Here is a 25,974-nt window from a genome sequence, read left to right on the forward strand (position 1 = left end):
GTCGTCATGCATAAATCAAAACTTGTCAAAAATTTCCTTGATCTGCACTAAAAAAGTTTGTAGACACACACAAAACAGATATGCTTCCACAAATATACATATATAAAATAAATATATGGTATGCATGTGTATGGCGCACAACCAAATACACAAAGGCACATGCACACATTGAATACTGTTTTGTGTCTTCGGTGTAAACCATCCTCCTTTTTAAACTTCTCTTCAGACTTTTGTACCTGCAGAGTAAATGATGTGCTTTGAAACGTGCTGATTCTACGCAAACATGTTTTATTACAATGCTTACTGACCCCCAGACTCAGCTTTGTAAATGACACTCCGATCTAAATTCGAAGGAAATCTTTTCATTCCTTTTCATAACGGCCGTGCTTTTTGTTCCCCTACATGCAGGTGGTGGGTTGCGAGGAAGCATCCGCAGTCCCTCCTGGGGATCCTCTCAATTTACTGTTCAACTGTGAAGCCACAGTGCTGACTATAGAGGGCTGCAGTTTAATACTTCCCTCAGGCTACTGAATAGAGACAGAAGCATTAAAGGGACAGTTCACTTCAAAATCAAAAATGCATATTTTTCCTCTTACCTGTAGTGCTAATTATCAATCTGGATTGTTTTTGGTGTGGTCTGATATAATGGTACCAGATGGCACTCAGCTTGTGGTGCTCAAAGCTGCAAAAAAAACCAAAACAACAAAATTCAACAGCAGTGTCTCTTTCCAGAAATCATGACCCATTTACTCAAAATAATCCACAGATCTTGTTGTGAGCAGTTTCATGTTGGAACTATTTTTTTGTCTTCTGAACTACACCCGCCAACCGTATCACCGTGCAGAAAGAGGCGTGGTCATGGACTTTCCATGTCCACATACGACGTGAAAGGTAGCCTGGGTGTGTTGGTTCTTGACGTTCTGGGACACCATGAGAAGTTCTGCCTGTTCCATGCATTGTCTTCTTATTATACTAATTTACTATTTACATACAGTCTCTTTCAAAATGAACGCACTATGTCGGTACAACAATGCAAATTTATGTTTTTTTTTCTTCTAGCAACTAACGCACGTGGTTGTGCGAAGGGAAGAAGAACAGGGTTTGGCTTTACAATCTTACAGCGCGCTAATACTACTCTCCCAGGTGAAAGCTGGTGTTTGTTAAACCCATCTATCACTCTCCCCACTCACCCTACAAGGACTTTTGCCGCCTTAACTCATATTCTTGTCCCGCCATTTTCCCCCCTGAGGCTGCCGAGCACTGTTAAAGTATAAAGGAGACCGGCCATTTATTGTGCTGACGTTAAACGATTGCTTTCCTTGTTGCTGTCTGACGCCGCAAGTCACTGCCCAAGTGCTGGATTTCGATGACTCCCAGGTGAGACCAGGTTGGCTGGGTGGATATACAGATGTCAGATGTAGTTCAGTAGAAAGACAATAGTTCCTACATGAAACTGCTCACAGCAAGATATGTGAATTATCTTGAGTAAGCAGGTCATGATTTCTCTAAAGAGACATCGCTGTTGGGTTTTTCAAATGTATTTTTTCAGCGTTTTGAGCACCACAAGCTGAGAGCCATCTAGTTCCATTATATTAGAGAGAAGGCAGACATCTCTACAGTGGATATCTCCAATAGTCTGCACACACCAAAACAATCTACACTGGTAAAAAGTACTACAGGCAAGAGGAAAAATGTATAGTTTTGATTTTGGGGTGAACTGTCCCTTTAAAGGTTTAATTGGGTTCTATTAGACTGCTGCACATATATTGGAGGATTATATTGTGTCATCCCTGTTTTTTCTTTTTAATAATCTTGAGGGTGCAGAAATATTACAGCGTGCAGAACTGAGTTTAGCCTTCATGTGCTGATTTTATTAATTGAATATTTTCATCCTTCATAATAACATTAATATAATCCAACAGCGTCTAGAGCAGATTAGTGACCGTGTATTTTAGGCTACTTTGTGTCCTTTGGCTTCAATTAAATTTCATTATATTCCTCTTAACTGTGTCCTCTGCTGTCCTCCCAAAATCTGAGTTTATTCTAAATGTAGAGTGCACAGTGGTGGGATAGACAATGAGGTGGAGGGGTTTCATCGTTGAACTGAAGGTGGAGGGGTGCGCTCATTGCGGTGCACAAAAAACACAGACGTCCCCACCCTTCTCTAAAATACGTGCTCGTTACCTTTCAGTCTTTTTCTTTCTAACAAGCGCGTGCACGTACCTCGACTGTACCTCTCCCCTCCCATCAATCGTCAGCCCTTCGTCCAAACACAGACAGAGGTGTGAAGTCAGCGGGAGCCACCAAAACGGAAGTACAGAAATGTTTTTCAAAATAAATTACATTGAAAATCTATTTTTTTGTACATTTGTGCCACATAAGGAGGAAAGTAAAGTAAGTCTGGTATAGGTGGAGCACCATAACTGTCCCCAGTGATGGCAGTGTCAGCAGCCGGTATCAGGCCAGCTGATTTGGTCCGATTCTGGGGTGTCATTCATGCAGAGTCTCAGCCAAGTTGGGCAACTGGACCCAGCCTGGCTAAGTTCATCTGGCATGCCGAGTTTGGGCCAATACTGGACCAGGTCATTTCTGGTAACAGCCTAGTCGTGGCAGTGTAGGCAGCTGGAATTGGGCCAGCTGATTTGGCCCTATTCTGGGGCATCATTCATGCAGAGTCTCAGCCGAGTAGGGCAACTGGATGCGGCTGGCTAATTTCATCCGGCATGCCGACTTTGGGCCAATGCTGGGCCAGGTCATTTCTGATAAGGGTCCAGTGGTGGCAGTGTTGGCAGCCAGAACCGGGCAGGCTGATTCCACAGATTCTGGGGCGTCATTCATACCGAGTCTCTGCTTCCGGCTAATTTCATCCGACATGCCAAGGAATTGTGCCAGTTGATTTTGCCCAATTCTGGGGCGTCACACATACCGAATCTCAGCCGAGTCAAGTGACCGGATGCGGCTGGCTAATTTCATCCGGCATGCCAAGTTTGGGCTGATTCTGGGCCAGGTCATTTTGGCTACCTGGGTCAGTTTAACTGGCTGTTGCCTCCTTAGGGGGTGTAGTTTTTCTTGGTTTGGCAATGTAGCCTGAAATTTAATGTAGAAAACAAGTAATAGGCTGTATGAGGACTTTAAGTTTAGAAGTGGAGGCAAATGGTTTTTATTAGCCATGAAATGCACATGGGGTTTTATTTTGAAAGACGTAGGCGGAAATTGCCTCTATTTTATTTTTAGCTTGCTTCACACACTCACAGTATACACACGCACACACACGTACCACTCGCGGCTGGACGGCTGTCAGCGCTCAGAAGATGGTGGCGGCTGCGGCCAATGCGTTGCCCACCGCGCCTGGATAGCGCACAACAACATTTCATGCAGGTGTCGACGCTCGTGCAGCGCGCGGAGAACAGCCACACACCGGAGATAAGACAGTCTCATCTCACTGTGGACGATGCAGAGAATGGAGAGGCTGGACGATGCAGCAGCCCTAAGCCTGTTATATTTGTCTTGGATTTAAGGGGAAGTGTTTGGAGGTATGAAGATATTCTCTGGTGTATCCCGCGCAATTCAATTAAAGTGGCTGGATCAGAGCAGCACTCAGCTTTGACCTGTGGGACTCCTGGTGTGGGGGGTGCGTGGAGCTGAGGTGGAGACCTTTTAATTAGCCCCACTCTCTCCGGGGTTTCGTCGTCTGCCATTTAGAGGAGGGGGGCACCGAGCTGCCGTGGGCAAAGTTTACTTCAGAGAAAGGGAGAGACTGGATGACACTTCATGTAGTCTGCGCAAGGCTGTCTTTCTCTGGGCTGCCCTGGCGACTGAATAAACAGCCAGGAACCGGCATGATCAGAATATGTGGACAGTTTTCTTCGGGGCGCACTGTGACGATGAATTGGCGACATTTGGCGTGAGTGTGTGGATACCAAAGCAATACCGATCAGCACTGATCCGGCTGGTTGGCGCATAGCCTTGGAGGAGCGTGTTTACATACTGACAGCTAAGCTCTTGCAATAAAAGCGTTTTGGGGTATTTTATGCGCGCCGCGTCTCATGCATTTGTCTCCTGCAGACCTCCGTGCACACGAGTCCCTGTGGGGGTTTGGAGACGCAGCGGTGGCGGAGACACCCGAGCAGAAAGTCAGGAAAGGACGGGGCTCCGTCCGCGGGAACAGACGCGATTAGGCCCTGCAGCAAGCAGCATGTGGGGATAAATAAAAGCTCCGATGGCAGTTTTTACGCCCACGATCCCGTTACCTGGAATTGATCTGCGTCTTAAAACCAAAAGCTGGCCTTTGCGATCAAGGCGGCAGTCAGAAGAGTCAGAGCAAATACTGCGGAGGATGTGTTCAGGATGAAGTTTTGCTCAGACCTGTAAACAAATCGTGGTGAAGTTTAGAAGATCGGCCTGTTTGGCTGCTGGATATCCCAAGGGGAACGGAGTGGACATGCACCAGTAATGACAGTATATTGACTGCACATTTAAACTGGATTTAAAAACCCCACTCTTACTCACAACTTCTCAATAACTCCTATTTCTTCTTGTTTTTGTGTTTCTTTTGCAACTTTTCCTTTACACGCACTCTTATGTAATGCTATGAGTTTTCCCCAACATTTCACCAATGAGTGAAACTGCGTGCAGCCAGCTGAGTGGACTTGGGCAGGCACAGAGAAAGCAGCAAGTGAACCTTGCAGTCCCAAGTGCGTCAAAACAGTCCGGAACGTAGAGGAATGCAGGGACTGACGTCAAGAGGTGCAATAATGACCTATTCAAAAGCTTTGGAAGGTCTGCTGGTGTTTTCTTCAACCACTACACTGTTCTCAGAGTGGATTTTTCTCTGAAATGGTTTTTTGTGCTCTCCTTTTTCAGGTTTAAGAGTAAACAATCATTGCCCCAGCTGTTAAACTGCAGCCCAATACTTTGCCTTACTTCTTTCTGTACTTTGTCTTTGACATAATCGTCCCCTCTGCATTGGTTTTGATTTTTTGGATAGATTAAAAAGCACCATGGCATCCCCGCAACATCAACAACTGCTGCCTCACAACACAGAAGTGAACTGTGACTCAAGTGGAGATGGAGGCGTCTCAGTGAGGATTGGCAGCAGTGTCAAACACAAGCACGGAGGCGGGCCGCTGGGTTCAATCGGGGGAGGCTTCATCGTGGGGTCCAAGCACTGCAAGTACAGCATTTCCTCCAGCTGCAGCTCCGGAGAGTCCGGAGCCAGGAGGCCGGTGGTCAAAAGCTTTCGCACACATAAGAAGATGCCTCAGCTTTTTGAGAGATCCGCCGGTCATTTCTGGGACCCAAAGTTTGACTCTTCGATCCTGGAGGAGGCCTGTAGAGAGCGGTGCTTCCCTCAGACCCAGCGGCGCTTCCGCTATGTACTCTTTTACCTTGTTGCCGCTGCCCTCCTGTGGGGATTGTACTTTGCTGCCAACCCTTCCCGCTGTGACAGGACTGCCTTTCTCCTTCCCACTGCGTCCTTCCTCCTCTTCTGCCTCCTTCTCTTCCTCTTAACTTTTACTAAGCTCTACTCTCGCTGCTACAACCAAGCATCTCTGCTGCTCATCCTTGTAACCTTCACCCTGACCCTGGCCCCGCAGATCCAGACATCAAGCTTCAGGGACCCGGAGGCTCCCACACCTGTGCTCGATGAGGAAGAGTTCAGTGGCATGGGGCCAATGTACAACCTGTCCTATGACAAGCTTGTGGGAGGCAGCACCTGGTCCCCTTGTCTGTCTCCTGTAGGCACCTTTTCCCTCTGTATTGAGGTTCTTCTGTTGCTTTACAGCGTTCTCCATATTCGCCTCTATGCTTCTGTCCTGCTCGGGTTTCTCTACTCTGTGTTTTTTGAGAGTTTAGGATGGCTGCACCTGGCCCAGGCAGGGGATAACTGGAGCTTAGCTTCTCAGTCAGACTGGGATACATTATGTTGGCTTGGCCCTGCCAAAGCTCTGCTCCACCTCTGTGCCCACGCCATCGGCATCCACCTTTTCATCATGTCTGAGGTGCGCTCACGCAGCACCTTCCTCAAGGTGGGACAAGCTATCATGCATGGCAAAGATCTGGAGGTGGAGAAAGCCTTGAAGGAGCGAATGATCCACTCTGTCATGCCCCGAATCGTGGCAGATGAACTGATGAAGCAAGGTGACGAGGAGATAGGAGATAATTCCGTTAAGCGATACTCCACCAGTGGTGCAGCAGCTGCCATCTCCAGCCCTAAAAACAATAAACGCAAGAAAACCTCCATCCCTCGAGGCCAGATTATCTTCAGACCCTTCAACATGAAACGCATGGAGCCTGTAAGCATCCTCTTCGCAGACATTGTGGGTTTCACAAAAATGTCAGCCAACAAATCTGCTCATGCCCTTGTCGGGCTTCTAAATGACTTATTCGGACGTTTTGATCGACTCTGTGAACTCACTGGCTGTGAGAAGATCAGTACTCTAGGAGACTGTTACTACTGTGTGGCAGGTTGTCCCGAACCCAGACCAGACCATGCCTACTGCTGCGTGGAGATGGGCCTGGGTATGATTCAGGCTATTGAACAGTTCTGTCAGGAGAAGAGGGAGATGGTCAACATGAGGGTGGGTGTTCACACTGGCACTGTACTGTGTGGTATCCTGGGCATGAAGCGCTTCAAGTTTGATGTTTGGTCAAACGACGTCAACTTGGCCAACCTGATGGAGCAGCTGGGGGTGGCTGGCAAGGTCCACCTATCAGAGGCCACAGCCAACTTCCTGGATGACCGCTACCAGCATGAAGACGGACAAGTCATTGAGAGAATAGGACAGAGTGTGGTGGCTGATCAACTCAAAGGTAGGTGCCCTGTGAAAAAATGGTATAAATGACAGTGAGAGTTGCTGTTACTTCATTTTTCATTTTTAGCTTGTTGTATAATGTTGAAGTCCTAACAAGAATAATAGAAGTCCAAAGTCAGCAGTAGTTGCCACAGATTGGCTTCAACAGTGAGGCTTATCGCTGCGATTATTCCCCCATGAGCCCACTAACCGTTCCAGCATTTTTAGGTGCTAAAGTTAATATCCTGTAATGCCCCTCTGCAATCCCCTGAGGAAATTTGTCTACTTATTTCAGCATATCTGCAATTCACCCCCAGGTGGATCAGAACAGTGGCAGGACAGCATTTGCATTGGTCAAGGTCGACTCTGGGTTTTAGCTTCATACACCAGATGGACTGGCAATGCTTTGGGTCTGTTACTGTACAAGTGTCCTCTGTGGAGTTGGTATTGTGTGACTGTATCACAGACAGACGCCATCTTCTTTCCCATCCTCCCCTCCAGCCTGTCTCTGCCAATTCTTTGTTCTCTTGTTCAATTACATTGCCTTCCAGACGTCCTCAATGTGTCCCGTTCCCTTAACCTCGCTCTGAACCCTGGGGATTGCTTTACAACTTAATGCAACTGTCGCCTTCTCTAATAGAGATTTGCCTGCAGCTTCATCTTCACCCCTCTATCTTGTCCCTCTCTCTTCCTCGCCTCTAAACTGCTTGACTGCAGCTTTTATTTGATACATTTATGCAAATCGCCCCAGTGTAACTAAATGTTGGCTTAATGGCTCTTTTCATCATTCAAGGCTCGCTGATCCATTATCAGCCGGTGGAAGTGAAGTGACAGTGTCTGACTAAGGTAGTGCAGATGGTGTTCATCTGCCCTTTTGAATTAGCATTTCAGGTTTATTTTTGTTTCAGTAGATGCTGAATGTGCTTCCTTGGAGGCTGCACGTCTGATTTTGTACAGAGCATTTAAGGCACGGATTAGCATGGACTGGTAATTCATGCAAATTGGCAATTCAAGTGTACACATGAATAATTTGTGTGCACAAACTATCAAAAAATGTTCTACCTTGCAGGACGCTGCAAAGATTTTCATTATTTTGGCCCTGGAAATCAGCGCTGTGCTGTGTCGAGGAACAAGATGGAGTGAAGGCGCTTCTTGTTGACCAGCCTGCAGGAGTGATTTATGGGCCTGCATTTTCCCCCCATCTCTTAGATTAATGAGTGACTACCACTCATGCTCTTGTCCTTCTTGTTTTTTTTTTTATTGTGAGGATAAATGTGTTACCTATAGTGTTATCACCCAGCCCACCTCACCTCCTCCTCCTCTTTCTCCTCGACTCCTTTCTTGCCTCCATCGTGTATTGAGTTCCCCTCCTAAGATTTATCCTCTCCCTCTAGATCTGCTGTGCCAGTGAGAGAGCTGGCTGTCAGGAAAGAGTTGTGCTCCTGTGCTGTAAAATTCCCTCCACTGTCTGGCTCAGTCTGTGTTAATCACTTGGGTACCATTGCAGCCAGGCATGGATCCTAGCTTGGGCCGGTCCCTGTTGCCTGACGCAGAAGTAAATTGCTCTGACCAAGGCTCTGATTGCTGTGCAGCTGTCTTCTATGTATTTTTGATGTCCTTTTTGAGTCCGTTTGATGTTGAGCTTTCTCAGAAATTGTTTTCAAGGTACGTTTTTTCACAGTTCCACTGTAACTTCAGGCTGAGGCTATAGAGTCAAGTTTTTAACTCATCCTGTAAGTTATACGTTCTTATTTATAACTTCCCACTGTAATTATAAGCTATTTGTGGCTCATTGTGGCAGAGGTTCACATGGGGTGCAGCCACGTGTGGTCAGTTGAGTGTTGCAGCTGCGTCCTGTTGGCTCCTCGGCACTGACCCGAGGCGTGTGGTTTTAGCAGCTAATGGAGATGTTGTGGCTTGGTTTGCATCCCACTGGGTGATAGCTGGTGTTCGCGGTTAAGTAACAGTTAAGGTTTGAAACGGTGCAGATAGCTTTGAGGATAACCATTGATTCTTTTCATTACAGCTTAATCTGAATTAATCATTTTCCTGTTTAATTTATGAGTTGTTTGCTCTGTAGAAGTCAGAAAATAGTGCGTGGTACATGTCTTAAGTTGACTGTTTTGTCTGACCATCAGTCCAAAACCTAAAGATATTTTATTTTGAAGGATATGAGGACACAGCAAAACCTCCCTTTTTATTTGCAAGGACCAGTTAATGTTTGGCATTTTGACTCAATAGATAATTTAAAAGATTTAATCAATATCAATTTTGGCGATTTATAGCCTGATGAGTATGTAATTGATAATTTCAGCACCAGTTGGCATAAAGAAAAACAAAAAATATCTGCAACTTGTTGATTAATGTATAAATGTCGGAAAATACTAAAAAAATACCAGTCACAGTTTGAACAACCCCAGGGCAATGTCTTGGGACATCAAATTTTGTCATGTTAACAGTTAGAAACCCAAAGATATTCAGTTAATTGATTAAATTCAACTCTATTTTCTGCCATCTGGAGGATTAAGTAATTAATCAACTAACTAAGGAAATGGTTGTCAAAATAATCAATTGGCTGCAGCCGTATTGTCACAACACAACTCATCTGATGATACTGAGATGATCCAAACAGTGCAGCCTGTGAGGCTGTCAGTATGAGGCTGTTTGTATATTTGTCTCTATAAGGGGCTGCACGTGAGGCCAGACGATGTTGTGCGTCTTCCTTACTGGAAATGGGAGCTATATTTGGACCCGTTTCCCTGGAAAGTACCTGTCCTTCCTTTTGCGCTTAATGCAGAATGATGGCACCTGCAGAAGATTACCCTTCAGAGGAGACTGTCAGTGTGGCCTTATTATCTTTCTGCTGATGACAGAATCACCACAGAAAGCCAGAGATGCTTATTCTCTCTTTCAAGTGGCCTTTGTTTCTAGGGGAAATGAAATTGTTTACGTGCTGATGTTGCCTCAGGGTTTTGCATGCTACAGTAAGACTGGAGAAAATCTAGTTATCAGAGTCATTACCGCTTCTTGCTTTAATCTGTAACAGTAAAACAGTATTACAGATTAGCTGCTTTAAGTATCTTTGACTGCAACGCCCAGACTGCTTCAGTGGCTAGTGGCAGACATTAACTCGGTTATAATTGATATGTTTATAATAACAAAATGAAAGGGAAAGCTCATCGTGATGAACCTATAGAGAATTATCATCTGAATCTGCAGCTCCCTCGGCTTTACAGAGCTTTATAGGGAGTTTCAGCTTTTGTTTCAGCATTGTTTACCTGTCTAGTCAGTATTTTCTCTGCTTTGGTTCATTCTCGCTGCTCTCATAGAGTTGTTTTCATGCTCAGTGTTTACATGCACAAAACACTCCAGTTTTTGTCCTTATTCCAAGAAAGACAATATTCCTACTACGCTGTTTGTGTGAAATTAGTGTCCCACTAATATTCCTGTTTTACATTCAGGTGTGCATACTTCGATTAATGTGCCGTAACAGTTCGTTTATCACAACAAAATATGAAAAAAAAAATTAGCTGCTGGAGCCGCTTGTGTCGTTTTTGTCCTTTGGATCAAAATAGGATTTTTTTCAGAGTATCCAACCGGTGGCGAACTTCTTTAACCGTGTGAACACAGCCTCCCTCGTTTATCCCTTCAGCCACCTTCTTGAAAAGGTCGGTGTTGCATAATTGCACATATCCAAAAAGCTGTTAATATCCTAGTCCAGTGATGCTCAACTTAGGGCCCCTGGCCGAATCTGTCTCTGGATAGGGTTCTGGATGCCCCCCAACCATTTTCTAATTCACAAATAAATGAAAATGAAAATAAATTGATTCACACTGCAAATTGTTTTGTTCTTTTAGCTAGGGTTGGGTGATATAGACAAAAATGACCCTATATCAATATACATGGTGTTGTCTGAATTTATATCTTGCTTGAAAATACATCGATATATCGTACATAGTCGTTATATCACCCAGACCTACTTTTAGTGTACATAAGGTGCCAGAATGCATAAAAAAGTAAAATAGAGCTTGTTTCTCAAAAAAAAGTGTCAGTGGAGAATGCCCCGCAACCCCCGACAGAGGTCCTAGCTGAGCCCCTAATGTCCTAAATTCCTTGAAACGCCCCTGTGTACAAGTATGACTGCTGCAACTGCTCCCTGGCCTCCTGTCACTTTGCAAAAGTGGTCCCAAGCAAAGCAAGTCGAATATCTCTGTCCTAGTCTTTCATAATGTTTAAAAGTAGGTGTGTTTCTTCTTCCAGCCAGAAATGTGGGCTTTTAATTTTGGCAGTCATCTCTACCTCAGCCCTGCAAACTGTTGGCTAGTTGGTCTGTGTGGACAGCGCCCATGACAAGGCACAGAGCCGACCATAAACAGGCAAGATGCTTCGTGACACAATCTACGGTAAGAATCCCAGTTGAGATGCATATCAGATCTGCTTGCGCTGTATACATGTCCAAAGATGGCTCCTTAAACCCGAATAGTACTGGCATATCCCATGTGTCTTAACTGGAAAATGCTGCATTTGGAAAAAGGTCTAATTTGGAATGTCTAAACAGAATATGCTGTTTACATGACGAGTGTCAAATTTGGGATATTGTCATATTTGGAATAGTCGTGGAAAAAGCTCCGAAAGTAGATAGGCAAACAGTTCTAACAAATTCACTGTGTCATTGTAGAAGGGATGATACGTTAATCACAACTTGTTTCCGCTGCCCACAAGAAGACCAATAAAAATGAGTTATTGCCGGTTTAAAAAGACTTCTGAGGGTCTTCCTGTTTTGTATGCATCATCCGTCCTCCCTCCTGCTGTGAATCTTCCAGGCTGCTGCTGTAGCTCATTTTGAATGAGTGAAAAGAAATGTGAGAAATAACCCAAATGATCACTAGTTGCTCCACTTTAACCACCTTTGATCTAAAGAACATTTTCATTAATTTGAGCTTCTGACAGCCCCTTTCCACTAATGCTCATTATGTACTGGGTCCTCAATAACCCGCCACCTCAAGGTAAGGCATGTTCTCAGATTCCATTTGAAATTGTGAGCATGACCTTTTCTAACTTAACCGCTGAGCAAAGCTGTGCCAGGCGGCTGCGTACAGTATATCCCTTCCTGACCTGCTCTCTCCTCTGCTTACCCTGCGGGAGATTTCTAATGAAGCAAGACTGGGTAATCTGCTTGGCTGAAGTGATTAATATTAGTAATTCTCCATCATCATATCTTCCCACTATGGCCTGGTGTTATCCCGACCCCAAACACATCAGCTGCCTGCCAGCCGGCCGTCTATATCACAGCATATTATATTGATTGCCTATAATGAGGCTGTCATGGCTGTGTTTATTTATGATGGGGCAACAAGAGAGGTTTTTATGTCATGTGGATATCAAAGAGAATCAACCAAGGCCGGCGGTTGTGCTGACTCTGAAACAGAACATCATTTGTATTCTGGTCCACAATATTAATTTGTCCCAAATCCTTGTCCACCTTAAGTCCTCAGAACATTAATTGATTAGCTACATTAGGACTGATTTGAGTACAGAGCAGAACCTAACAGCAAATGGTCCTTGTGATGAATGTTACGTGTCCCTTCGCGCCGGCCCTATTACTTCAGGCTCTGCAGCAGGTATTGGTTATTGGGAGAGCCATTTGTGCTTTTGGGAGACTCGCATGCACACGCACACATTCACACTCACACACCACCTTCCCTTACTCTATGAATGCTATTCCGTAGGGACGTACTGCCAATCAGCAAAGTGTACAGTATTTGCCCGAGGCTCTGTGGAGAATTACTTATTACGGCTGCTACCTGTGACCTTGAAAAAGGATAAATGAGGCTGGTTTTGAGGTTACACTTCAAGACGCAGGGATGGAAAAATGGAGGCGAGAGAGAAGTAGACAGGGAAAGTAGATGAACTGCTCTCAAATGTGGTCCAGTTCTGCCGTCAGTTTTGGTCCAGTGGGTGGTGGCACTAAAGAGCAGACCTGCAGCAGTGTTGCCTTACCACCACTGCATTAAACCTCCATGTAACTGGACCTCAGCACTGAGCTCTAGTGTGAAGCTCAAGCAGAGAAAGGGAGGCTGCACACATGTAAGCCTCTGGATTTCACACCTAGGTGCCCTGACACACCACGACAATGGTCTGCTTTCAGTGAGTGGTGTGTTCCACACATAGACCGTATGAAAAATGGACGTAGCTACCGTGATGTCACCCATTAGTTTGTGGACTGCTGTTTTGAAGCCTCAAGTTCAGCATTTCAGCTGTCGCCATCTTGATTTTTTGGAGCCAGAAGTGACCAAATTTGGAGCAGAGGGTAGAGGTGTTTTTTTTTCTTCAGTTTCCACTGTGAAAAGTTGTGGATGGTACCAATGGAACCGTTCTGTACATTCTGTACCGTCCCCATTTTTGGTCCCCCCTCTGTTGGGGTACCTAGCACACAGATCTGGTACTAAAAGGTGGAGCTGTGAACACTGCAGTCTGTTGATTGGTCAATAGTGGACGGTCACCCTGCTCAGGGCTGAGTTGTGGCTGGTTTTGAGGCTCATGTAACCACTGTTCATACCGTCAGAGCCAGTGGAACCTGTTGGTGAATGAAATCACTTTGACTGGCAGTTCAGCTCAGCGCACGAGAAGAGAAACAGAAGTGAGGAAAGTAAACAAACAGCTAAAGTCAACAGGGTGTGAGATCAAACTTGTTATATTATGTAAGATTTTTTTTCTTTAGGCTTTGATTCATCAGCAGAAATGTTTCGTAATTGTTTTTGTCATAGTTTACTATTAACATTGGGTTATGTTGTTGATGTGCTAACTGGCTAACTAGCATCTTAAATCCATCCTGTCGGTCTTCTGGTTTCCCATTTTGAACGATGTATACAAACTGTTGCTGCCTGCTGGTATGGAGAGTTATTTCCTCTCATGCCACAGAACGTACAGTACGTGCTAGTTGGCTGTTGGCTGTAATATTTGCGGTCTGTTCAAGTGCAACATTTTGGCTTGGATACAGGCGACATGAGGTGACACAACAGTTGGCCTTCATTGCCACTAGTTCTTTGATGTCGGTTTGGTGGGTCTGGGCCTTAAAGCTCTGTCATTGTGTGTGTTTTTGTGTGTGTTCTGTCAGTCTACACACTGCTGTACTTGACAAAAAGTTAAGCGGTTTGACTTTTTCACCCGACTATATACACAGATGTCTTCTACCCCTGCCAACAAATCAAATACCTGGCATAATTTTCGTCTAGACTCTTGAGTCCAAATCAGTATGCACACACAGCATTCAGCCCTACTGTAGAAAGACAGGAGGGGGTCTATAGTGGACTGGAGTGGCTTACTACAAGGAGGGGGTGAGGAGGGGCTGACATGGAGCCAGAGTACGGTTCGGCTGGGGTGGCAGCTGTTGGGATGGTGTATTAAAACCAGCGGTAAATAGATCCTAGAATTAATAATATGCAGCATCCTGCGTTGTGTAGCTGCCCTTTCATCTTTAGTCTGGGAGGGCAACGTGGCTCTTCAGAGGCTGCCAGGGGAACAGGCTGCTGGGGGGATTCTAGGCTGCTATATTATATTGCAGCGACCGAACCCTGCCTAGAACACCTTGCTTCTGCATGGTAGATTACAGCTCTGCCGAGAGTGTAATGGCATAATACATCACGCTGCATTGTACAATAGCGCCCTGTTCTGCGTATTATAGTTCAGCACAGCATGGCATTGTAGCCTGCAGCAACGCAATCTCATCATTTATCATCTTTGGCCTTATCATACCGAGCAGGTCTGCAGAGCTTCGGGATCGCTTGTCATGCTCTGCAAACACGGGGCCATCGTGCCAAGGTTATTGAAGGTCTGCGATGTGGTGATTAGCTGGATTTTTATAGCTGCAGTCATTTAAGTTATCTGCTGTGTCACACTGTTACTCAGCAGGATCTGACTACCTGTACTCGTTCAGGAGAACTGTGCAGCAAGGGTATCACTTGCTGCTTCGACCCAGCAGGCAATGATAGATTTGTACTCAGTGTGTAATGAATTTCTGGATCAAGAGCAGAAAAGCAGAAAGCATTTTTTTTCAAAAGGCTGTAAATAATCGTACCTGCACGGCCCTGTGAGCTTTCTATTGAACTGATACTGTTGGAGATATTCCTCTGAACATCTACGTGTCCTGTTGTGCTCCACTTAATCCTGACAAGTATCAGCAGACCCTGCAGATCCCTCAGTCCCCCTATAGGGGACAGCTGTCCTATTGGCTCAATGGTGAAGTGTCCTGTCTCTATCTGCTCTGACAGAGATGACCCAGGGCGAGGTGGATGAAAGAGTCTGATATCAGTGCCACCACTGCCTGTCTGATAAGGAGCCACGCATGCGAGCTGCTGACATGGCTGAGCATGTGGAACAAACACAAACACATGTAGCATGTGGAGTGTAACATGCTACATGCTGTTTGACTTAACTCAGAAGTTTCTTGCCTTTTTGATTTAGTAAGTTAGGCACACAAATCATTTTCAATGGCAGTGCTGACACTGGGTGATGCTCAGGTGACTTCTTAGGAGTTGAGACTTCTGAATTACCTCTGCCAAGGAGGTTAGGTTTGTTTGTCTGTCCGCAGGATTACGAAAAAACTACTGGCCAGATTTTCATGAAACTTGGGGACGGGGTGTAGCACAGGCCACGGAAGAACCCATTAAATTTTGGAGTGGATCTGGATTACGAGGCAGCTCCACAAATTATTTTTTACTTTCATTAACATTGCGAGATTCGGCATTTGGTCTTGCCGGAGGTCTGCGCTCTTGGAGTGGCCTTTTGTAATGCGACAAAAAAATAAAGCATCATTAAGTGCTACATTTTAATGAACTTATAAGGTTCTAGCTAAGTGAAATGAAAAGTTTCCTTGCGTGTAAATATGTTTTGAAGACACATGATTGTTGTATTATCACAGTATTGAGTTGGAGCCGAAACGGTCAGTCAACGAATCGATAACTCGACCAAGAGAAAATCAATCGCTAACTAATTTGATAATTGTTTTGTCGTTTCAGTCATTTATCAAGCAAAAACACAAAACATTTATGGTTGTAATATGATAAATCGATATATTTTCAAGCAAGATTTAAACTCAGACAACACCGTTCATATTGATATAGGGTCAAGTTGCCTTACATAACACGCACTAGTGTGCATCTCTCCTCTCTCACACTCTCCATACAGCTCCGCCCCACTCACTCACTCACTCACTCAGAAGTTCTAGTGCAACACTCAGAGAGACACAAAGCTGCTCCTCTGTTTAATCTGTCCGTTAATTAGTCTACAGTGTGACATCGGTCGATATGTTGCATGTGCTACGCTAAATCAGTCTGTGAGATGAATGAAATCCAATGCTGCGCTGCTAGTTTGTGTGTGAGATGGATCATAGCGTGTTGTGGTTCTTCTTGGTAGTTGCAGTCTATTGTGTGACATGGATGCAGGTGACAGATATGTTTAAAAAAATGCAGCAACAACACCAACGTTTCGTATACAAGACGTATGCAACGAGGACAAAGTGTCTCTTGCTCCACCCCTCCCTCGCTCTGTGCATAAATAAGATTAATAGCCTAAATAAATAAAAATATTTAATCATTGTCCAGCACTAGATTCATGTTAAAGGACATAGAAAATGACATTTTATTCTACTTGATACCTTTATACTCATGTTATAGTTTTGTGTCCTGTGCTGCAAACCTTCAAACCTCTGTAGCCCCAGTGCAAAAACGCTATTGTACAGCCCTCCTACTCTATTTTATATAATTTATCATTTACATGTTGTGCAGCTGTATATTTTCAAACAGAGAAAAAAATCCCCGTCTTTGCATTTTATTTTGATCACAGTCTGCTTTTACAAAAGTGCATGTGACATCTCAAATGTGGCTTTGACCTGCAACTGAGCATGTAGCCCATTGCCCAGTTTCAGCTCTTCTGATATGAGGATTTGCTACTTTCCCCTGTTTTGTAGCATTGTAAATTGATGACTTTGAGTTCTTGACTGTTGCTCCGACAAAAAGGAGATGTCACCATGGACTCTGGGAACTTGTGATTAAATTGTGATTGTCTTTTCTATTTTCCAGCATTTTACAGTCTAAACAGTTGAACAGTTTATCAAAAAATATAATGAAAAGATACAGACTTGGAGTTGGTAAATGGACTTGTACAGCGCCTTTCTAGTTTTCTGACCCCTTTAAGCGCTTTAACATGGCATGTCACATTTACCCATTCACGCACTCACACACACAGACATTCATACCCTGGTGGCCGAGGCTACCGTACAAGATGCCACCTGCTACTTAGTTAACCTTTCACACACACTCGTCTTCGACAATCTTCCGATTAGTGGACATGGATGGATAGATAGAAAGAGAGATAGAGAGTGATTGAAAATAAGCTCTAGTTTGAGTTATCAGATATCTCGATATCCAGCTGATATCACTGCATCAACATTTTCCGAGTGTAACAAAAGACAATAGAGACTTACCCACAAGACCTGTCACAGTCTTTACACATTTTTAACACAAATAACGCCATTTATCTCCTCAGGGCGTCTGGTGAAATGGGAGAGTAATGTGCTATGACTCCACATTTCAGCTGCTCCATTAGCTACCATTAAACCGGTGGGGTAATGCAGTGCAGCCATGCATCGGTCTGTTGTGTGGAGGTGGTCATGTGGCAGATATTTACTTTCTCGTATAATTATCCCATAACTCACGGAGGTTAGGACTAGCGGAGGATGAAGGGAGTGTTTATCTGCAGGATGGTATACATGATGTCTTGGTTATGTGTTGTTTCTTGTGTTCAAACTACAAAGTGTGTAGTTACCTCACAGCTTTTCTGGTATTTGCAGTTACAATCATGAATAGAAGAGGCATGCAGACATGATTACCAGAAGAGCTGGACTCTAAAATCATCTCTACAGTGTCAGAGACATCCTGCCATCTTGATATGCTTTAGCATAATGTAGCTTTCCCTCATTGCATACAGCAAACCAATCTGTTATCATGTGCCGTAGGAGTTTTTTTACATATGCAAATGTGCCGTGAAGATCTGCTTGTATATCGTCATGCAAACAACTTCCCCTTGTGCAGACAAAAAATAGAAAGCAGACAAGAGGAAGGGGTGTAGCAAGAGAGGAAATAAGCAGATATATACAGAGTCAGATGGATAGTGTTGCCCTGTAAGCTTCCTCCCGTTAAGGGCTTTTGTGTGGCTCTGCCATGACACCAACATCAGCACAACTCACGGGGAAGGATGTTTCCCATATGTAGCAATGCACACACTTAGCCCAGCTCTGCAACCTGGGCCTAGCAAGGCTAATTGCCATGGCAACAAGCTATTGAAAGGGGTGTGGGTCAGCTGGTAACAGACAGCTCGTTTTAGATGGAAGGACTGGAGCTCTGACTGGGAGAAAGGGGCCAATTTGATTTTTTTTTCAGTTGAAGCTCTGGCCTCCATATTGAGGTAAAAGCCAAGCGAGGGCCTATTTTTATGCAGCCACTCTTCGCCGCCACATCTCTAACCGACACCTACACAGATACAAATTGCACACATTTTGACTTTTCTTTGTAAACCTTGAAAAAGTTAAAGAAATACACGCGAAGGCATCTCTGCATCTTTCTCTCGATGCATATCTCCACTTTATTTTTGATATTAAATCTGTACTCACACAGTGTGAGTTGAGCCGCGCGTGGGGCTAAGCTCTCCTCGCGGCCGCGCAGATGCTCGGGTGATAAATTGCTATCATGAGTCATTGATGCATCCTAAGCTTTTCTCCTTTGTGATCAAGGGTACAGAAAATACCAGCGCTCCTCCTAACAGACACACACTGCTGACATTGACAGATGGAGCTCAGTCTTAAGGTGACACACACAATGAACCCCCCCCCCCCCAAATCCACCCTCCCACACACAGACACACACTCACTTCCACAGACTCACTCTTATGCACTTTGCGTCCAAGTACCCTACATGCAAACACCCACACATGCAGCCGCACCCTGTCCGTGTTTGTGGGCTGTAGTGACTCGTTAGTGTGCACAGCGGGAGTGTGTGTGTGATAAATGGCTATGTGAATTATGAATGAGGGAAGATGACGGGGGAGCCAGTCCACCCTGAAGCCTGCTACTGCACTCAGCCTGTGCGGATTGACTGAGCGTGTGTGTGTGTGTGTGTGTGTGTGTGTGTGTATTGTACACTAAAAGTGTGTTTTCCTCCATGAATTCCTTCAGTATATTTCTGTCCGTTAGAACTGCATGCCTAAGTATTTTATTATTAGCGGGCCGTGAAGTGGATTTTAGAGTGTCCAGGAAGGAGGCCTCTATTTTAAAATGTTCGTCACTCACACCCTTTTTCTGGTTTTATAGCAGGACACTTTTAAATTAAGTAATTTTCCTTGGCTCACTTCTGACCCCTCTTTTCTTCCCCTGCACCCTTTCTTCTCTCCACCTATTCATTCTCCCATTATCCCATTATCTTTTCAGTACCCATATATACTTATCTATAGCTATTAATCTTAAATCTTCTGCGATCCCTCTTGTCCCTCATTATCTTACATAATACAATTTTGTTTTGAGGAGTGTGTGTGTGTGTGTGTGTGTGTGTGTGTGTGTGTGTGTGTGTGTGTGTGCAGTAGAGCTCAAACAATTAGCCAATTAAACCACTTTGCTAATTGCCAAAACTGGGATAACTGTGTGTTTGTTGTAACGTCATCAGGCTTTTGGACTGTCTGTTTTATGACCACTTAACAAACCAGTGAAAAAAATTATTTTTAGATTCATTGAAATGAAATTTTGTTTGCCCCCCTTCTGTACTGTACAATCTTGGAACCCATCAGCTGTCGGTCTGATGATGATTTAGCCTCTGGGGAGGGGGGGCATGGCCAATATTTCAGAGCATCCGGTGCAGCCAGCGGATGTCCAGATAACAGATCCAGGCCGAGACTTCCTCCTCTTGAGACGCAAGAGTGGACTTGTAGTTTAGATATAACTAATCTCATTAAACAGTTGAATGCAGACTCCAAAAAAAGCTAATAAAAAGCTAAATCTTGGGGCGTCGTTAACGTAGTGGATAGTGCCGGCGCCCCATGTACAGAGGCTGCAGTGGTCGCAGGTTTGACTCCGGCTTGCAACCCTTTGCTGCATGTCAACCCCCACTCTCTCTCTCACCCCATTTCAATCTGTCCTCCTGTCCATTAAAGGCAAAAAGCCCCCCAAAAAAATCTTAAAAAAAAAAAGCTAAATCATCGGATAATAGCTGATGGGCTCCAAGATTGCATTGCGGCTAATGCGTTCTGCCTACTTTGCTGTCCGCATGGACTGCATGCAACCAAAGTCCATTTTAATGTGACAGGTCAATACTATTCAGACTACAAACAGACATTAAACAGAAGTCAAAATTCTGTCCTGTTGCCAACAAATTCTGTATACACATGTACATATCTGTTTATAAAGATTATGTGTTGTACAGCTTGCCTGTTTAAGTCACCACTTAATTTGGGTAGTCTGCCAGAGAGTTTATAGTGTATCTTTAACATTTCAATAGTGTATCAGTTGAGATTCGACCATTCAGCTGTGTCGCTTTATTCTGTAGATATTTAACAGATTATCAATGGAGCTCACATTCATGAGCATACCTTTGTATTTTCAAAAATAATTTAGTTGAATATACTTTTACCCAAAGTATACAGCATAGGTTGAGTAAATACTGCTAGTTCACGTTCAACTGAATTATTCTGAGAATATAATAATAAACTTTATTTGTAAAGCACTTTTCAAAACACAGTTACAAAGTGCTTTATGAGACAAATAAAATAGTATACACCATCAAGATAAAAACAGCAATAAAGAATTGAACATAGGCTAAGAGCTTGTAATAAAATTAAGTTAATAATAAGATTGATTGAAGGAGTTCGACAGCTGCGGGGCTGTAACGGAAAATGCCCGGTTTCCTTTTGTAACGAGGCTGGCTGTAGGAACCGTTAGGAAGGTCCCACCTGAGGAGCGCAGGTAGCAGGCCATGTAGTGCTTTAAAAGTCATCAGTAAAAGTGTAAAATCAATTTTGACCCTTTGACATATTGACGTCATACTGTTACCCACGGCAGCAACAATCATGGCTGAAAGCGAAATTATTACCAACTCCGCGGTGGTTCCAAAAAGAGGAGCAGCTTCAGTAGTGTGGAATAAACTGTCCTGGATGTTTTATGAACAGCCCCGGACTTGTCAGACTGTTTGAGCGACTTACCGCTCAGAGGGAACTCATTCAGCGGCTCCTCTGGCAGCAGCACAGCGTCTCTCCCTCTCCTCTCTCACTATATCACTTGTTACAATTCTATTTTCTTTTCTAAGAATTTTCTAATATATATATATATATATATATATATATATTTTACTAATTTGTTATATCGGTGAAAATATTGTTATTGCTTGAATATTGTGATATTATTTTAGGGCCATATCGCCTACCACTAACTGATAAACATCTTCAGACAAAGCGAATCAATATGTTGTTGAAATGTTACAAATACTCAATGAAGTATCTGTAGGCTCTTACCCTGGAATATTTTTAATTACTTCATTTCTTTTTTTATATACAAACACACATTAATATCACAGAGTAGGATGCTTTGCAGTTGAAAATTAGCTTGCCCTCTGTTGTATACTACTGACACCATCCACAAATTACCTCAAAAATATCTTTAATTATTTGGTAGCTCTCTGCCAGAATTTCTTGTCACTTATTTACTGACATATACTTAATATTGATATATCTGCCACAAGGTAATATCAGCCGGGCTTTAGTGTACATCCAGGTACGGCTGGTTCCTCTCTCTGCCTCAGGCTTGGCTCTCTTGGTTGGCTTTATTGGGGGACATCCCTCCTGTGTCCCCTCCAACTGTCATCTGCTCTTCCATCCACGTACTTTATAGCCCCAGGAATCCCCCATGCTGTCACTCCTAAAGGCCAATTGCTGACTTACTGCACATAGGTGTGTATGTGTGTGTGTGTGCTAAGTGATATATTCAGAGGTCATCCTCCATCCTTTTATCACTTTCAATCTGTCTCGCTTCATGTCAGTTCTCCTTTCTGCCTCCCCGTCCTGTTATTTATTTTTATTCAGTTTTTCTGCCGTCCATCTCGCTGCTGTCTCATCCTGTAGCTGTTGAGTCAGAGTGCTGCCTCCACTGTTGTGTAAATGACACCTTCATCAACAAACATTACAGCAACGTTTATCTTAACAGGCTGCATATCAAATTGTTTCCGGCGCCTCTTTCTGCACTTGACCCTGAGATTTAATTAACCTGTCAATTCCGCTTTTGAAGAGGATGCCGGTCAGTGTGCAAGCAACAATTAGCACACACAGGAGTTACGTCTTTGTCTTGGGCAGAATGTGATTCAGGGGTTTCTGTGGTGGAAGCTGAGCTTGTAGTTAGCAACCTCATTTAATCCTGCTGTATCATTGGCCTGCTTTAGATAAAGAGTCCTCATGGAGCGGCGCAGCGCTCAGCAGAAGATGCAGCACATTTTCCTCATCAACCCCCAGTGAAGATGCCATTACTCAAAATGTTGAGCAAGCAAAATCTGTGGCATTAGAGCAGAAGACAATGAGAGGTGGAGCGTGAGAGGGAGGGAGTAGTTTGTCTTTGCGGCCTGTTTGCTTTGATCATTAACCCAGAGTCACAAACTTGGTCACTGTTTAAATTGATGGTAGAGCGGTGCTCATCACTGCGGGTCAGTAGCAGTGCAGGTCGAGGTAATTCAGCATGTGATAAAATCGAATTTCAGTCAGAAGCAAGACTGTCAAGACAAAGATGTCTTTTTGTTTTGTTTTGACTCCTATCTAGAAACTAATTAGAAATTGGGCCCTTATTGTGGTAATTAGCTCTTTTCTGAGATGAAGACATCAGTGTGAAAAAGGTCAAGGGCCAAACCAACTTAAGGTTTATATCATCATAGAGTAGAGAAACCATTAGTTTTTAATTATCATACATTTCTTCATATAACCAAGGATGGATTACTGAACAGGACTACTGGCCTAATTAACACTTATCGACCATGAAGGGTCTCAAAATGATCACAGAGAGATGCAAAGGAACTGCAAAGACACACAAAATAACTACTATAATGGGCAAAATAACAACAAAGAGCCACAAAATTACTACAAAGCAACTAGGGCTGACCCAAAAAATTCAAAGCTTCGAAGCTTCGTTCGATGGCACGGGATTCGATTGTGGAAAAAAAAAAATTCGAATATTCTGCCTTTTTTTTCTTCTGTTTTTTTGGGGGACCTGAACACAACACCGTCTCCGACAAGGAAATAGAAAGCCTGACGTGCAATGAATGGAGACCTGTTATCCTGTTTGAACACAGACGACTGAATTCTTTCAACAATGTGACTCAAAATAATGATAAAATAGATTTTATTGATGTAAAATAATATGCTGATGGTGATATTTTCCACTGGTCCACTGCGCTCTGAGTCTGGTGTCAGTGACACATGCTGCTCTGAGTCGCGCATCTGTCTGCTTGCGCTGCAGCGCACGCCAAGGGTTTTAATTTTTAGTGTTAAATCAAAAGTTAAACACTGCTTATCAGCAACCAGAAGTGTTTTTTCGTTTGTGAATTGTTTTAACTTAATTCTAGGGTTGCTAGAAACTACTTTTTCGCCATAATTTGTAAGTTATTAACTTACAACCGACCCCCAGGTCGTCGAAGGCTTCGATTTAAAATCGATCTAAGCTCCGAAGCTTCGATTTTCAAAAATGAAGTCAAAAGTCAGCCCTAAAAGCAACACAAAATGACCAAAAAAGACAAATAAATTACCTCAAAAAGACACAAAATTACGTCAAAAAGACAAATAAATTACCTCAAAGAGACCCCAAATTACCTCAGAGACCCAAATAACTACAAAAAGACACAAAATTGCATGGATGAGACACAAAATTACCTCAGAAGACACCAATATTATCTCAAAGACCAAACGACTTCAAAAAAGACATCAAATTACCTCAAAGAGACATAAGATTACCTAAGTAAAATACAAAATTACCTCAGTGAGACCCAAATGACTACAGAAAGACAAAAAATTACCTAAAAGAGATACATTACCTCAGAAAGATACAAGATTACCTCAAGAAGACACCAGAATTACCTCAGAGACACAAGATTACCTTGAAGAAACCCAAGCAACTACAAAAAGACCCAGAATTACCACTGTGAGACCCAAACAAATTAATTACCTCAAAGAGACACAAGATTACCTCAGAGAACACACAACTACAGATACAAAACTACCTTAGACCTGAACGACTACAGACACAAAATATCCTGAAAGAGACGCAAGATTACCTCAATAGAACAAAAAAATACCCCAGTGAATCCCCGACAACTACAAAAAGACACAAAATTACCTCAGTGAGACACAGGATTACGTCAGTAAGACACAAAATTACCTCAATGAGACCCAAACAGCTACAAAAAAGAGAAAGAGACATAACATCATCTCATCAAGACACCAGAATTTCCTTTGAGAGACCAAAACAACTACAGAAGACACAAAATGGCCTCAGTGAGACAGAAGATTACCTCAACAAAACACCAAATTAACTTCAAAAACCAAACAACTACACCCCCCCCCCAAAAAAAAACGTCAAAGAGACAAAAGATTACTTAACGACTACAAAAAAGACACAGAATTACCTCCGTGAGACCCAAACAACCTCAAGAAGACACAAAATTACATCATAGAGAGAACCAGAATGACCTCAAAGAGACCCAAACAACTACAAAAAGACACAAATTACCTCAAAGAGACCTTAACGACTACAGAAAGACACAAAACAACCACAAGGAGACACAAAATTACTGCAAAGATTCACAAAACCAAAATAGATGCACGACTACGGAGATGCAAAACCACCACAGAGTCTGTGTGTCCTGCTCCTGTGTTGGAGAGCTGGTGGGCCTTTTGCATGTCTGTGCCCAGGGGCCCATTTAACACCTTTTTAATAAATGTAATATAGAATTATTGAAAGGATATATGTACAGTGAATGAAGTTGTTACTCTCATAAAGAATGTACAGACGGAGAAGAAGGAGCTTCACAGTATAATTTGTATTGTCCTGGGCTGGAAGTGTTCCCTTATGGCTAGAGAAAGTTCTCATATCTTATGCTGAATAAACCATTTACAAACTCAGTGTGTTATCTGTCTCAAAGCTAAAAACATGGCTGTTTTGCACAGCTCATAAAAAGTAGATGTTTGGAGTTTGGTGTGTCCTGCCGCAGTACTTCAACTCCAGGGAGGGTTCACAGTCTTTTTCTTAAATCTTTTATTAAAAAACAAGTAAAAAATTGAATGAGGATGATTTTATTCTAAAATAAGACAATGCAAGGCAGATCACCGCTATAAAGAAAATTACAACCGATTCAAGGAAAGCTTTGAGACAGAGAGGATGTGCTGGACAGCATAAAGAGCCATGTGGTCACCATTATCAGAGAGATGAAAAGAGGGCGGGGGCATTAGCATTCAGATGAGCGTGCATGGGCGAAGGGTTTGACAGAGGAGAAGGACGATGGTGTGAAAAAGATGAGATGGAAAGTGAGTTTGCGCTTTTGGGATGATGTCAGCCGGAGCAATTCTTTGCAGAGAAGAGCCCTTGACGCCTGTGTGGTGATGAGGCAAACAGATATCGGCTTGGACACAAAAGAACAGGGAGGATAGTTGGACTTGGGAGGGAGAGAGAGAAAGACAGTGAGTTACAGTGAGATTGACATAACAGGGGGAAAATACAGGCCACTGAGCAAAGGGTGGCGGTGGTTGGGGGTGGGGGTTTAAAGATTTTGGAGGGATGTCAACTGTATCTATTGCCAGCAGACCATGGCAGCCTGGGACGTTCAAGGATGGAAAGATCGAAGACACAGAATACAAAATGAGCGAACAGTATATATGAGACAGACGCAGCCAAGCGAGAGTTAAAGACTTTGGAGGCATGTCAAGTGTTTCTATTGTTTTTGACGCCAGGAAAAGAAACACCGGCCAAATATGGAACTCGTGTTATAATGCCACCCCTGTTTACAGCATCAAGGGACAGAAAGAGGGGAAGGATACTGATAGATTTCGTTGATTGCATCAGGAAGAGAGACCTCGGTATGACTTGTTGTGCTAGGACAGTGTGTTTGTGTGT

General features: G+C 43.6%; 1 protein-coding gene across 1 annotated transcript in view; it reads left to right on the forward strand.

Annotated features, from left to right (window-relative positions):
- Positions 1-3,266: 3,266 nt before the first annotated feature.
- The window catches only part of LOC125879469 (adenylate cyclase type 9-like), a 53,918-nt gene continuing 31,210 nt past the window's right edge, over positions 3,267-25,974 (forward strand). The window contains exon 1 of the mRNA XM_049561375.1: positions 3,267-6,813. Coding sequence (XP_049417332.1) covers positions 5,001-6,813 — 1,813 coding nt within the window. The 5' untranslated portion in view covers positions 3,267-5,000. The remainder of the gene's footprint in view (positions 6,814-25,974) is intronic.

Source organism: Epinephelus fuscoguttatus, linkage group LG19 (assembly GCF_011397635.1).
Source record: "Epinephelus fuscoguttatus linkage group LG19, E.fuscoguttatus.final_Chr_v1".
Lineage (NCBI taxonomy): Eukaryota > Metazoa > Chordata > Actinopteri > Perciformes > Serranidae > Epinephelus > Epinephelus fuscoguttatus.